This window comes from Sesamum indicum, linkage group LG6 (assembly GCF_000512975.1).
Source record: "Sesamum indicum cultivar Zhongzhi No. 13 linkage group LG6, S_indicum_v1.0, whole genome shotgun sequence".
NCBI lineage: Eukaryota > Viridiplantae > Streptophyta > Magnoliopsida > Lamiales > Pedaliaceae > Sesamum > Sesamum indicum.
The window spans coordinates 4,525,415-4,541,270 of record NC_026150.1 but is presented as its reverse complement, the minus strand read 5'-3'; the positions used below and the strand labels follow the sequence as shown (position 1 = coordinate 4,541,270).

At 33.2% G+C, this 15,856-nt stretch overlaps 2 protein-coding genes across 5 annotated transcripts; one reads left to right on the top strand and one right to left on the bottom strand.

Moving 5' to 3' along the window:
• Positions 509 to 7,029, top strand: LOC105163717 (CBL-interacting serine/threonine-protein kinase 3). Of its 3 annotated transcripts, none has more exons than XM_011082160.2 (15): positions 509 to 857; positions 1,972 to 2,206; positions 2,376 to 2,438; positions 2,725 to 2,796; positions 3,003 to 3,110; positions 3,230 to 3,310; positions 4,512 to 4,565; positions 4,658 to 4,783; positions 4,872 to 4,961; positions 5,524 to 5,646; positions 5,731 to 5,844; positions 6,006 to 6,119; positions 6,260 to 6,316; positions 6,430 to 6,504; positions 6,687 to 7,029. In XM_011082160.2, the coding sequence occupies exons 2-15, from the start codon at positions 2,036 to 2,038 to the stop codon at positions 6,759 to 6,761; spliced, it is 1,323 nt and encodes a 440-aa protein (XP_011080462.1). In that variant the 5' UTR covers positions 509 to 857; positions 1,972 to 2,035; the 3' UTR covers positions 6,762 to 7,029. The 3 variants fall into 3 exon arrangements, with proteins under 3 accessions (XP_011080462.1, XP_011080463.1, XP_011080461.1); XM_011082161.2 differs by lacking the exon at positions 509 to 857 and adding an exon at positions 953 to 1,291; XM_011082159.2 differs by lacking the exon at positions 509 to 857 and adding an exon at positions 1,393 to 1,566.
• LOC105163718 (probable serine/threonine-protein kinase PBL3) lies at positions 7,214 to 10,413 on the bottom strand. Of its 2 annotated transcripts, none has more exons than XM_011082163.2 (6): positions 10,030 to 10,155; positions 9,011 to 9,330; positions 8,768 to 8,903; positions 8,456 to 8,592; positions 8,228 to 8,351; positions 7,214 to 7,866 (listed from the first exon to the last, which is right to left on the bottom strand). In XM_011082163.2, the coding sequence occupies exons 1-6, from the start codon at positions 10,070 to 10,072 to the stop codon at positions 7,460 to 7,462; spliced, it is 1,167 nt and encodes a 388-aa protein (XP_011080465.1). In that variant the 5' UTR covers positions 10,073 to 10,155; the 3' UTR covers positions 7,214 to 7,459. The 2 variants fall into 2 exon arrangements, with proteins under 2 accessions (XP_011080465.1, XP_011080464.1); XM_011082162.2 differs by lacking the exon at positions 10,030 to 10,155 and adding an exon at positions 10,199 to 10,413 and having other exon boundaries at positions 7,226 to 7,866.

Below are 15,856 nucleotides of genomic sequence, written 5' to 3'. Positions count from 1 at the left end.
TTATAATTAGTTATTATCTCACGCGGTTCCCGCGAGCATATAAAAAGAACTTTAGTATTATAAGATGATAAAAGCAAAACTATGAAAAGGACAAATTATAATTATAAATTGCAATAAATATGAAAAAGTAAGGTGAGACAGAAATATGGAGTAGTGAGTAATTAAGAAGTATATATTTATATATTTGCGAGATTACTAAAAAATATTAAAATTGAATTAATTTTTTTAAAAGGAAAAAATTAAATAAATGATAAAATTTGATTATTCAAAAATTAATACGATATTTTATTTTAATATTAATATAGATTACGTGAGTGATAGATCTCTTTATTCTCAGACATACATAAACGGATGTGAGATATGGATAAGAGCAGTAGTTGTCACTACATACGTATTATGCCATACCTTCTACTGACTCAAGAACATGCACTTGCCTTTGTACTGTACATGTGATGTCCCACCCCACCCCATCCCACCGTGTGAAATACGTGTATCAGATTCACCTGTATGCCATTATTGAGTTACAAATTGAATGCTCCCAACAAACATTACCATCACCAACATCTTCTTGGAACCTTCCACTTAATAATTCTGAAAATTTATTCCCAACTCTCAATTATTCATGGTTTAATATTAAAGGGGAGTGGTGATTCTTGAATTCTTGAATTTCTTTTTGCTTTTTTGTTTGTCCATCTTCTGTGCTTAGCCGATCTGTCTTGAGGGCCACTTGTTCTTCAATCATAAGTTTTGAAAATATTGGAGCTGCTTTGACTCATTCAGACTCTCAAGAGCCGGTTTGAATTTCTGAATTGTGTCGATCTTTGAGCTGCTTGTCCACACAAACTCCAAGTATTGAAGTATATCCTCTTTCTTTTCTCTCTTATCTTCCAGTTGTACTTTTATTATACTACTTTTTTCGATTCCAGCACACAATTGCACTTATATGTATATATACTTATTTGAAGTGATTGGGATGTGGAAACTTGACAGTTCTGTTGTGGGGTTTGCTTACTAGTTCTGAATTTTGGTCTAGTTATCTTCAAATGTTCTCATGTACTGAGGAATTTTGTCTTTTGTTTGGGTTTTGGGTTTCTTGAGGGACTTCTGAAAGTGGGTCTAGGGATTCTTGAGTTTGATTGGATTTTGGAGTGAGTTGGGTTGGAAAAGTTGAGTGCTTTTTACTGCTGATTAGGGTTTAGGGGAGAATTAAGTTGAATTTGGATTCTTTTAGAGTAGATGCTGGTTTTGTGCTTGTGATTTATTGCTGGATTTGCTGTCTTTTTTAGTAGAGGTAGTTGGATCTCTCGTGGTCATGATTAGTTGTTTATTATGGTGTTTCTTATTCTATTGTTCTCTGATCTCTTTATTTAGTCAATAATAGAATATACTCCCAGAAAATCATTTATTAAGTACATTCAGCTTTCTATAATAACTCTTAATTTTTTACTATAATTAGGACTTGTCACTGCCTTGACTCATACGCACACACAGATACACTCTTCTTCTGTCGAATTTGTTTAGAAGTTTATGAATTGATTTTCTTTCTCAGGGCTTGCACTGTATGGGGTAAGCCTCAACCTCTCCCAACCCCATCCTCACATTTTGATTTTCGTGCTCCTGCTCGTCTTCTTGATTCTTTCTTGGAACCACCTTCTTGATTTTGAATGTCTATGTAGTTCCTTGCTTGTTGCACTTGATTACTTTTGGCTGCAACTGCATTGTCCAAGATTAAAACATGAAGAAATCTTGTTGGGTTCTAGCTGTTGGTATCTTAAACAATATAAGTATGTTATACATCTATGTTATACTTCACGATCCTTGATTAAGACAAAGTTTAGTGGATATGTGTTAAAGCGTGAGTACTTCTGTAAAACGAGGCTTTATAAGTATGGGAGTAGTAACTTTGTTAATGGAAGGGAATAGCTTTTTCTTGTATCTGAAAGGCCTTAATGTAGTTAAACTGCCTTGCAGGAAATTCTTATTGAAGACTGGGATTGCTGAAAGCAAGTTGAACACAGAAGATAACCAGTCGCGAATGAGTCAACCCAAAATTAAGCGCAGAATAGGGAAGTATGAGGTCGGAAGGACGATTGGTGAGGGAACATTTGCAAAGGTTAAATTTGCTAGAAATTCTGAGACTGGAGAAGCTGTGGCTGTCAAGATTCTTGACAAAGATAAGGTCCTAAAGCACAAAATGGCTGAACAGGTTAATTTTTCTTTAGCACCTCCCTAATCCTTGATTTCGTTGACCTTATAGTATCTGATTCATTTTTTTATGCTTCTGCTTCTTTTCACCCTGTCACCCATGATTGCTGACATAAACATCTTCGTCTGTTTGGATGAAGTTTAACATATCCTGTGCACAAATGTGGCAGATAAAGCGGGAGATAGCAACAATGAAATTGATCAAACATCCTAATGTTGTTCGCATATACGAGGTCTCTTTCTCCACCACTTTGTTTATGTATATGTGTGCATAGCTGTGTCTATTTACGAGTGAGTTTCTATACATTTCTGCTATCCATGTTTATCCATAAGGTTCCAGTTCTTTTTAGTCCAGTCAAGCGAGATGTTTCTTCTTAGTCCGCCGAAGATATAATATCTGCAAAAGCGCTCAAGATGAATGTGTCATTATTCCATTATCAGTAACTAGGGTGCCAATCCTTGTTTCTGTTATGGGAATCTTTTCTTTTCCATATTCTTAGTGATCTGTGCTTTTTTCAGGTGATGGCGAGCAAGACCAAGATATTTATTATTTTGGAGTTCATCACTGGGGGAGAGCTATTTGATAAAATTGTAAGATGATAACTTTTTGTCCTTGCAAATACTATCTTACATGATATAAATCATGATTCTGAGACTCTAATGTTTCTAACATCTGTAAAGTGCTGGTTTTAAATACGGGACCATGTCAACACTAACCTGCTGATATCTTACAGTTTAACCATCTGGTTTTAGCTTCTTAACTCTGTGGTCTGAATGTATGATATCTGACCATGAAGGTAAATCATGGAAGGATGAAAGAAGATGAAGCAAGAAAATACTTTCAGCAACTCATTAATGCTGTTGATTATTGCCATAGTAGAGGGGTCTTCCATAGAGATCTGAAGGTAGTTTCCTTTTCTTTTAAATAGTCCCATCGGAATTTACCTGGAACGGAATATTCAGGTTCAACTTCACAAGACAGAATGCCCAGCTTATGTTTTTTACTGTCTTTTTAACGGTGCAGCCGGAAAACCTACTGCTGGATGCTGCTGGAAACCTCAAAGTTTCTGATTTTGGATTAAGTGCTTTGTCCCAGCAAGTCAGGGTAAATAATTCTGAGTAAAGGAATCTGTCAGCAATTACGATCATGCTTTTCTTTGTTCATGGGCTTTGGTACTTGTAAGCGTTTTTGTGAGATTTATGGTTTGCAGATGAAATTGGAGGTCCTTGCTACGTGAAGTGGGTGATGGGAATAAATGATTATACTTTTCAAGTCTTCGCATAATAAATTAAAGTTTGGCAACCTTAATTTTGTATTGTAATCATATAACATTCTTGAATGATGCATTTTAACAGAAACCTTGGCAATGTTTAATGTTTTCTTTTGGGTCTGGATGAGAATTGTTTTGGAGAAGTTGGTCTGGAGGGTGGCTTTCCAGAGTGTGATATATGTCGGAATACGCAATTCTTTTTGGGGTGTGTGTGTGTTCTGGAAGAAACTTTTTTGTTTTTATCTTTCTCATCATAGTCACCATTATGATCATCATATGCCAGTGATTGCACATCAATGGTTAACTTTGGATTATATGTTATATATATCTGTATATATATGTAATAATTAGAAGATGTATATGTGTGTAATTATTGGTGGTTGTGGATGGAATATATATATATATGCATACATGTAATAATTGGTGGTTATATGAATAAATGAATATGCCTGCGTGTGTAATGATTGGATGGTATAACTGTACATGCTTGGTAATGACTCTACTCTTGTCACTTTCACAGACCAATATTGTTTATTGTTGAGTTTGAAATTTGAAGTGATAAATTACTTGGACATATTACATCTTCTCTTGAACAGCAACAAAACACTGAGAATTTTCTCCCACCAATACCTGAAGGCTAGAGATACAATACTATACATATACATACATATATGTATATCTGGGCTCTGAACTTTGGTTGAAACTTCAACAGTTTAAGTCTGAGTATAGGTGGTGAAATTTATGAAAAATCGGGTCTGCCCTATGATTTCTTGGTTTTGATTTTTATTGTTCCAAGAGTTCTTTATAAATGACTACCTACCATGCAACACTTGCATCTCTCCCCTCGTATTTCTTGTACATTTATAACTAGATAATCGTCTTCCATCCTTTCCTTAGATTCGAAGAATATACTTATTCAAACTTTAGACAGACTATACTGAATGCTCTATTCACGAGCAATATTGCAATTTGCAACGTCAACTTTTATTTCCTTTAATGAAATCAAATACAAAATTTAAAATATTAGTTTGACAGGATGACGGTTTGCTGCATACAACCTGTGGAACTCCGAACTATGTAGCTCCTGAGGTACTGTGACTAAATATAGAAGTTCTCCTCATATTTGTGCACCTCTGCTTTTCTCTTCTATGATCTGATTGGCGACATTGAAATGTGCATAGGTCCTCAATGATCGAGGCTACCATGGAGCGACTGCCGACTTGTGGTCATGTGGAGTCATACTCTTTGTATTGCTTGCAGGTTACTTGCCTTTCGATGATTCTAATCTTATGAACCTATATAAAAAAGTGAGCATTTTGCTTTAGTGCACTCTTTACCAGTTATCACTCTTAAAACACTGAAGTAATTTCACCACTTCTGATGTAAAATGTCCAGATATCAAATGCTGAGTTCACATGCCCTCCTTGGATTTCGTTTGGTGCCATGAAATTGATTACTCGAATCCTGGAACCCAATCCCGAGAAAGTAAGAATCTAAATACTTCTGATAAGCTTCTTGATTCTTAGCTGATGCTTTACTTTTTCTTCTTGTACATACAGGCCATGTATCTGTGTAATGTTTATATAGTCTTGAATTGTTTCTTTATTTTGTATCACTCATAGTAGCTTTTCCGATAAAGACATGATTACATTTTAAATTATAGGTAATTTACGTTAGGATTCTTTGATTGTAAGCCTATAAATACGTAGGCCCCTTGAATCATCGAATGAGATTTTCTCTACTATATTCTTAGTCTTTAGCTAAGTTAGTTTAATTTCTAGTGTACTTGACCTACATCATTTCATCAATTTTTCAAGAAACAGAACACTATCTCTGAACATCCCAACAATGACATAGGACCTTTAAATTGCCAACAGAGTTGTTCACAGGAAGCGGTAGAGAGGCTTAGAATTCATATTTGTACCTTAGAGCAATTCCGTTTCAAGTTCTGCTATTGCGTGTGTGTGTGTGTGTGTGCGTGCACGTGCATATAAGTTGTACATAAAAGACTACATCATGAAATTACATGACTTTCGGATTTGTACAGCGTATTACTGTCCCTGAAATATTGGAGGATGAGTGGTTTAAGAAGGATTACAAACCTCCAGTATTTGATGAGAGAGAAGACATAAATTTGGATGATGTGGAAGCTGTATTCAAGGATTCTGAGGTGCGTTTCACGAGTATATGGAGTTATTAGTTTCCTCATCCGGGATGCCACAAAATCCAGTCTCATATAATTCCTTACTTGCAGGAATATCATGTGACGGAGAAAAAGGAGGAGCAGCAGCCAGCTGCAATGAATGCCTTTGAGTTGATTTCCATGTCTAAAGGTCTCAATCTTGGGAATCTATTCGATGTTGAACAGGTTCGAGTTCTTTTTTTCTGTCCATATTCCAGCAATAAAACCAGAAATCGATGTGTTCACCAGATTTCAGAATTGACTGATGAGCAAAGATTATTAGGCGCAATAATTCCAGCAATTGTTCAACATGTTTTGACCTTCATTTACCCTTTTGGTTGCAACAGGGATTCAAGAGAGAAACAAGGTTCACATCGAGGTCCCCAGCCAATGAGATAATTAATAAAATTGAAGAAGCTGCAAAACCCCTTGGTTTTGACGTTCGCAAGAAGAATTACAAGGTGACGTCAAATTTTCCACGCACTTTTTTCAGCTTTATGTTTGTCTGCAGCAAGACAATGACTTTAATGTTGTAATGATACTAAACCAGTAATCTACTTGGCCTTTTCATGATGGTAATAAGCTTCGTTTTCTTTTCCAGATGAGACTTGAAAACATAAAAGCGGGAAGAAAAGGCAACCTTAATGTTGCCACTGAGGTATATTACATGTCCATTGCCTGCTCTGTTTGAGACGCATTACATTCTTGAACCTAATATTCTTAAGTTCTCGTACATTTTGTTGATATCAACACCTGATGTGCCCAAATCAGGTTTTCCAAGTTGCCCCGTCTCTGCATATGGTTGAGGTTAGAAAAGCAAAGGGCGACACTTTGGAGTTCCACAAGGTAAACTATTTTCTGAAAGTCTTGTTTGCATTATATTTATCCGAAACTTACTAGTTAGAAGTATTATATTCAACATATAAATGTAAAAACACTGCCTGATATGCTTTCATCAAAATTCCAAGAAGTAGTTCGGGGTATTTATTTGGTTTCATTTATTTTTCTTTTGCGGTGTTCATATGCAGTTCTATAAAAACCTTTCGACGTGCCTTGAGGATGTAGTTTGGAAAACCGAAGACGACATGCCAGAGACGAACTAGAGTCGTTGCTGTAATCGGGAGCAGTAGTAACAATTTCCGCTTGCAACTGTATAATTGTTGTGTCGTCATTCTTTTGTTTCACTTTTCGTTCTCTATGGGGACCTTCTTCTCCAGGGCGGGAATTTGAGTTCGATTGGTGTTCTCATGTTCTTGGTATTAAAATGATAATATAGTTCTCTGGTGAGGTGTGGTTTATCTGGTATGCTTCCTCAGACAAATGCAACCTCAACTGTATAGCACCTTTTAAATGTAAGTTTAAGGAAAAAAACAAAAAAAAAAACCCCTTTTTTGTGTTATGGCTTATTTCTGCAGATTTCTGGGTACTTTTACAGGAAATTTACTTAAATCAATAATGCAAGAAGTATCTCAAACAGATCAGTGTTTTCAATTAGTAGTACACCTTGATCCTGGTTGGATCGCATCTAGACAAAGCGAGGCCAGTCGACGAGCAATAACGTAAAATGTTGTGGAAGAATATGAATTCATGTATTTGCTGACAAACTAATTACAGTAAGACCTGCTAAAATGTGTATATGTAGGAACTCTATACATTCATAAGGTTGCTTCTCCCCATACAAAGAAATCACATATTGCAAGGTATACAAGCCAAAAATTGACTCTTTCTAGTTTTATCTATATGTATGAATGTATGATGTATGTGTATATAGCAGCCAGCACCAAAAACCTTTGCGAGTAAGCTACCTTGATTGCCTGACATCTCTCACGGTCGTATGAGGGCTGAACTCATTCATACTGATTTCCCTGTCGGCTGGAGCTAAAATCTTGGGAACTTCCCTTGACGCCTGAAGTTGTTCGAGTGCAGCTAAAACCTCCGTCATGGGTGGCCGGTACTTGGGGTCAGTGTGGAGGCATCGCAGTGCAAGGGCTGCAGCAGCTTGCGCGCCCTTTTTAGAGTACTGACCGCCCAACCTTGAGTCCATGATTCTCAACACTTTCCTATTGTCACTTAAGAATGGCTTTGCCCAATCCACCAAGCTTTCCTCAGCCCCTCCGGCATTATCGTCACCCGTTGCTCGTTTTCCTGATAGCAGCTCTAATAGAACAACTCCGAAGCTGTATACATCGCTCTTTGGAGTCAAGTGACCTGCTCACATTGTAGTAGATTTGATTTTGTTTAGCAGCAAATTTGGGTTGCATTAAGAACACCCCTTAATTTTTAAGTATATTGCAAAAGGACCCCATGATTTTGGAAAATTATACTACATCGCCGTCTACAGTCATATTTTACATTATAAACATCCCGTTGAAGTCCAGATGATTATGAGAAATCTATAATATAATCACGACGGCAGGGATATAGTACAAAATTTTCAATATCAAGAAACTCATATCTATATATCTAAAACTCAGGGTATGTTATGTGAATGAAAAGGTTTTTCTTGTTACTTAATTTGTCTAATTTTCATGTAAATGAAGAGCAAAAAGAACTATTAACTGAAGGTGACCTGTAGCTACATATTCTGGTGCAGCGTAACCTCGAGTGCCCACAACCCGGGTAGAAACATGAGTTTTGTCTCCTTTAGGACCCTCCCTTGCAAGGCCAAAGTCTGAAAGCTTTGCATTGAATTCCTGTAGAAGCATGACGCTAAAAAGTGAGAAGTGATGTTAAAATTTGATTCTAATTCTGGTGTACATGCAGAGCAAGGATTCAACGTTGAAATGGCTTGCCGTACCGCATCAAGAAGTACATTTGATGCCTTTAAGTCCCGGTAGATCACGTTGGCATCTAGACTGTGTAAGAAGGATAACCCTCGTGCAACGTCAACTGCAATACGCATCCGTGTTGCCCAAGACATGAGTTGAGCTCCTTCTGCACAAATAATGGATTCACAAATTTTAGCTCTTCCCTCAGGAGTTCGCCACTGTAATTGTTCAAAATTGAGATGTTCTTTTTTGTTAATGCCCAAACATCAGGGAGTTTTGGTGTAATCATCCATAAAGTTTATGAAAGGAAGTGATTAAATGCAAAAGGGAATCGAACTCACTTCTAAAGAGATGATTCTCCAAGCTTCCTTTCGGCATGTATTCATAGACTAAAAGCTTATGGTCGGATTCTGAACAATAGCCAATTAGCTTGACAAGATTTTCATGGTGCAGCAAGCCTAAGTAGTTAACTTCCGTCTGTCAACAGAAGGGAACGAAACGAAATCTAAGTCGTTGGCAATGGTAAGAAAGTGATGGGCAGAAAACATTTCAAAATCATGTATCCGGTGATTAGATGTACATACAAGCCATTCCCTGTGCCCTTGAAAGCTTTCCGGTTTTAATTTTTTGACGGCCACCACCATTCCACTTCCCGGTCTGCTTGGGGCAAACGTGTGCTCATCTATCCATCCTTTGAAGACGTAGCCGAAACCCCCCTCTCCAAGAAGACTATCCGACCGGAAGTTCCTGGTGGCGTTCTTGAGATCACCGAAGGTAAAGGATTTGAGATTGCTGGAAAGACCTTTAGATGCTAAAAGGGCAGTGCATAATGAGCCGGAATGGTTTGGCTGGCTCAATGAAGTGGCTTGATTCTGCTCGGAACTGCCAGTTGGACGCTTATTATCTGAAAAACGAAACAGAAGTGAATACAGTACTTCCCCATGGAAAGACATGAAATCAAGATTGTGAACATATTTTCAACTTAATCATCTTGCAGGAGAAACAATACTGTCAGAGATGATCTTGACATGATTATTACAGCATTACTCTGTTATAAGTTCCTTCCCCAGACTAATCAAGATGAAACCAAATGAAATACTAACAAGACTACTTATCTACTCTTAATGTATATCAGGGAGGAGCAAGACTCAGGGCTCCGACTAAAGTTAAAGAATAAAAATGAATGTCGACGCTTTCTTGTATCGTGTCATACCTAATACGAGATCGAATTAGAAAAATAGCAACTACGTTTATGTTATTCTTTCTTCATGGTAGACCAACAATTCCATAAAAGGATGTCTTAACATTTGCTTAAGCACTAAAAACCTACTTGTTTGCCTTAACTTGAAACATCAAAATCACAGCTTAGAGCAAAGACTTAAAAGTCAAAACCATTTATCTACCAAGAATTGCTATACTGAGGGTAGACAGTGCATTCATAAATCCAAAATTGCAGCAGTTGAAAGAGTTCCTCTGCTCTACATAATCAGAAACTAGCACAAAAATTCAACCAACAAACAGAAACCCCTAAGCAAAAACATTCATCCACTCTGCAAAACATCATTAAAATTCAAACAACCACCAAACTATGAAAGATTTAGACCTCTGAAATTACTCATGTATGAAACCATCTTCTTGATACTCATTGTAAGAGAAATGCAAAGCTCCTAGTACGGTTTGCAACCTTAACATCCGAAATTCCATTCATAATTCAAGACATAAAAGCCCCTATAAATAGAAAGAAAGGAAAAAATCTTGGTCAAGAGTCATACCCAAGAACTGTCCAGAAGAAGCATGTGCTAGTTTAGCAGGCTTTCCCAGACAAACCCCCATTGCATAAAGATTTCAAGAACTTTCACCTTACGAGTATGAGGGAGAATTAAAATTGGATGCAGATGAAGAAGACTGCAATTACAAGATTACTTTTAAACCCATTGTTTGAAGAGGGGAGAAGAAGAAGTTTCCCCACCACCCCACCCCCTGGGGGGGGGGTGGGGGTGGGGTGTTTAGTCAAGGCTGAGGAAAATCTTCATTGAAAATGATGACAGAGACTGCCATTTTTTGATAATTGTCTTTTATGGTCCCAATGAGGGTGCAAACTAGTATGAAAAGGGATCATTTTTAATCATGAAAAAAGCAACAAGTTTGACTGCAATTTGCTTGGAATTCAGAAGCTGAACATGCTGACTTATCTAAATTGCAATAATGTATAGAAACAAAAATATCATTAGGTGCGTCTACACTTGGCATTTTCATGTGCATCTGTTTCATTCCATTCCTACACCACCTTTTCACACTTATTACTACATTAATCAACATGTCTTGGATATGTCTTCCCCTTTTACGTCAAAATTTGGATGATTTCCACTCCCATTATCAATACATGTTAAAATAGGAATAATTATATTTATACTCTTAATTTATACTCTATTTAAATAAATTACTCATGATTTTTGGAAAATTATACATATCCATAAAAAATATCAACATCATCTACATAAATTATCTCTACTTTTTAAAAAATTACAGTTACACCTCCCAAAAACGTCAATATTATTGCACAAAGTAGCTCTATTTTTCGGCTATCGATTATGATTTTTGTAATTACGCAAAAAAATAATAATAATAATAATTTGTGTAAATATGCCGTTGATCAAGAAATGTAAATGTAATTCTCCGTATAATTGATGCAAGTTAAATTTATTTTGCATGAGGCTGGTACTTTATATAGTTGTTTGGATCTTTGTTGGTAGTTCGAATTGTTTGACTCATAATATGCAAGAAATATAGGGCATAAAATTGAGTGTTTTTGGAGTTTTGTTCCTTCCATGATGCAAATACTTTCACGGTGAAGATAATGAATTTGGGACATTGACGCCTTCTTTCTTGTCTTTATCCTAAAATTTCTCTTGTTATTTAGTTATTAGGTTGATTGTCTCTATGCTATTTAATCATAAAAAAAAAAAACCTAAAATTTATCACAACTACGATGCACGAATATGAATACGAATACGACAAGAACAATACAGAACACAACAATTCTTTTAAATTTTAAATCAAGACATGATAATTCTAGTAAGATTGTCTTTATATATCAGATCCAATACCAAATCATTGATATAAACACACCATCAGTCGTGTCGGAGTTCAATTTATTACACAGATGTCACTTGGCATGCATGTTGGATTGGAAGTCAAAGACATGTAATGTCCAAATCGTCATAAATACAAGTATCTAACACGTCTCGCATACTGTTGTGAACTACAATCAATTTATTTTAGATCATTTACTATATATACGCCAACTACTATAAATTACAAGACGTTAGTTGGTTCCCCTTTTACATACATCGGGAAGTTGAGATACACAAATTAAAACATCATCACAGTGTTTTGTTTTGTTTTCTGAGTGTTTTGTTATATTTTAGGGAGATAGAAAGATAAAAATAAAAATAAATAAGTGTGTTGAAAATAGATTTATTTTGTTTTTTTTGACATTTTCATCTATACAAATTGGCGTAATCCGACGTCGTACAGACCTAATATTTAAAAAGATGTCCTAAAGCAAGCAAGTTGGTTTGTTCAAACTTTGCAGTCATCCCTTTGAACTTTCTTGTTTTATGTTTAAACAATTTCATAGGCACCCCCAAAGACAAAAAGTCACATATCTGAAAACTTGCATGCTTTTGGGGTCATTTTGTAATTTAAAGAAACTTTTATATATTACTATTTACAAGAGCAGCCCATGTTTTTGGTAGGAATTAAATAATTAATCTTCTTTATAGGTAAAAAGGGAACCCAAAAGGGCTTATCTCATAGTATGTGATGGTACTCAAAATTATAAATCACATAACCATTACAAGACATATTACTTTTAGTAATGACTAAGTATTATGGTTAAAGGTGAAAAAATATGACGAATACTAATAATTGCGACTGCACAACGGCTATTACCTATTATTTTTGCAAGCGATGCCAAAATATTAATCACAGCTAAAAATCATAGCAAAAGTTTTGGCTAGAGTTAACACCATGGTAAATTTTCATTAACCGTGGTCAAAATTTATATTTCTGCCGGATATGTTTGACTGTAGTGTTAGTATTAATTTACCATAATTTTTAAGTTGTACAGGGTAACAATTATTTTTTTAATTCTATTTTTTACCGTCTATATTATCTAAAATCAGTATAAATTCGTTAATTGTGTTATCTGAAAGTAATAGAAATGTGAACGTTCGATTAAATATTCGATACTAAGCACACTTCAAATGTTATTATTCTCGTATGTCATTTACGGTAAAAAGATGGATTATTTCGTATATTATAAATTATTATAATTTAAACTTACGATAAATAAATATTATCTACTGAATTAAATAAAATTAATGTACAAATTTGAATTTCAACCATAATTAATTAATTTTTATTATAATTTTAATTATAATAAAAGTATTTATCAGAATTTTTAACTATGGCTATTACTTTGATCTTGCCTATAAAAATAACGTGTTAATACTCATAATTAATTATAATAAAAAAATCATATTTGTTAGGGAAGAAAAGGTTACGTAACAAAATGACATGCCACGACGACAACGTTCACGAGTTGTTTGCTGACCAGAGATTTCCAAGTTTGGTTAGGAATTGATTATTATGTTAAGAACTTATAATCACAAAAATGATTACGTAATATTCTCAGCAATCGTATTTTATTGTTAAATAAATATTTTTTTAATTGCTTAGCTATTTTTTTTCTTCACATATCTAATTAAATAAATATAATAAGAATTTAAATAATATACGTATGTCGAGTGTGCTTCAATCATTTATACATAATAGGAGTATTTATATTTACACTTCCTTATTTATTATCTTTCTACACAAACTACCCATACCTTTTAAAAAATTATAGAAATTACCCCTGACAGCTTTTTCCAGCAACAAAAATCAATGAAAATTAAAAAATGCTTATTGATCTGGTCAAATTTTAATATAATTTTTCAAGGACAGAAATGCCCTCGGGGGTATTTCTATAATTATCAAAATGTAGAGAGAATGTCAAAATAATATTTATGAAAATAAGTAATATGACCCAATATATATATTTTTAAATTAAATTTACATTATTTTATTAATTTTTTTTAAAATTCAATTTCCATATAAAATTATATCTTTTAACGCATTATTGCATTTATAACGACGCTGCTATTTTAATTTCTTATTTTCTTCCATACTCGCGTTTCTCTTTCTTTGGACTGGGTCCTAACCACGACTTCATAATTCACAATAATATAGTTTAATTATGAAAGCGACCCTCAAATAAATAAAAAGAAGTAAATACTAATTAGTAATATAAAAGAAAACGTTCTTTCACTCACAAACTGGAGTTTATGATACCGTGGTACCAATTTTTTTATTGTGTCGATAATACCCCAATATTAGTTTTTATTTTTTTTTTAATTTTTGATAGTATAAAAAATGAGATCAACGGAATTTTTATGAATCGGGGTGCAGTTCTGCGCCATTATACTAGAACTCAATATAAGCTTATTTCGTTTCTTCCTTCCCCCTATCTTCTGGTGGAGCGTATATAGCGGTTGATCGTTCGTTGTTGCATTGCTGAGGGGTTTAATTTGGACTCCTTTATGGATTTTGTTTATTGGTGTTGTTCCATTAGTTACCGCTACATTATCTCCTTGAACCTGAATTGATTTTCGGATTTCTTATATTATCTTCTTGAACTTGGACTGATTTTTCTGTTTTATACATTAGAGACAAACATGGTACTTAATGATAGCAAATATAGTCTTGTCGAATCACACTCAACCACTTAATAATGAAAAATGTCGTTTAAATAATATAATTTAACATTTTCAGGAATATCAACCTATTCTGTATTAAGTTGACTTTTTCTTTTACCATGTCTTTTTTTCTTTGAAAAATGATGAGTTGATTTATATATTTTATTTTGATTTATAATATATTTTAAAATATAAAATATTCTTATTATATACATATAGAAATGACGTGCCATGACAGCTGACGTGTGTTTATATTATAATATATATATATATATATATATATATATATATATATATATATATATATATATATATATATATATATATATATATATATATATATATATATATATATATATACAAATACATTTTGTTCTGAAATAAAAGTGCATCAATATTAAAAAAAAAATAAAAATTCATAATATATATACAAAGAGATATATCAGTTGAAATAAATGAATAAGTATTACTTTTATAAACTAAAAGACAATCATATTAATATTGAAAAAAGTTACTAAGAATAAATTCAAGTATGAATTTAATAACACATTAGCATATTATTCAAAATTTTGTTAATGAAATTTAACATGTTCTAGAGAAGATAAATTGTAAATTAAATGATGAAAACATAATTATCTTTTTGAAGTTCAACATATAATATATAAAATAAAATAATAAATAAACCAAATCACTAATTAATAAAATTGAAATTTTATAGTAATTGACCATAATTAAAAATGAATAAAATAGTTAATAAGAGGATAATGAAAACTTGATGACCTAAATAATTTAAAGAATTATAGACAACAACAACAACAAAAAAAAAAAAAATCAATCTAATTAGAAAAATGGAATTAGGATAATTTAATCTTTAGTAAAAAAAATCAATATATATAATTCAAAGGTTAGATTGAAAAAGATATTAAGTTGGCATACGATAAAGTTGATAAAATGAGTAATGAACAAATAAACACGATTTTTCATGAAACACAAATATTATATATTTCATGACCTCGTGAAACAAAAATTAATAATAAAAGCATTGGAAGTTATAACATATGCAATTAATGCCTACTTACCAAATTGAGTATTTTTATAATTAAAAAAAATTCAAAATTCTAAAAATTGAGAATTTGGTCAAAATTGCTCGAATTGGTTGAACCTTAGCCCACCACTACCTATATATATATAACCCCAACTGCATAATGCAAATGAAATTTCTATGTAATTTCTCAAAGTTTGGGATTGGTCAAAATTCAATAAATATTATAATTTCTTATAATATTTCAAAGATACTATTAAAAAATTATAAAATTAAAAAAACAAGTGGAACTATCGTAACAATAATAATAATAATAAAGAAATTGATTTCTTAATTATTTAATTTAAACTTATTTTATGTAACCTTTTGTGTAATTTCTAAGAGAACTAAAATAATTTATTTCATAGTATTATAATTTTAATATTGAAAGTTGTTGTAACTAGATAATATACTTTATAGTAATCATTTTTTTCAGAATATATTGATAGATGTTTTAATTATGTCGTCACGAGTAACATCGATTATATCGGTTCTCATTAAATAAAATATATATCTTTTTATGCACGTTAAGATTTAAATGTTTATTA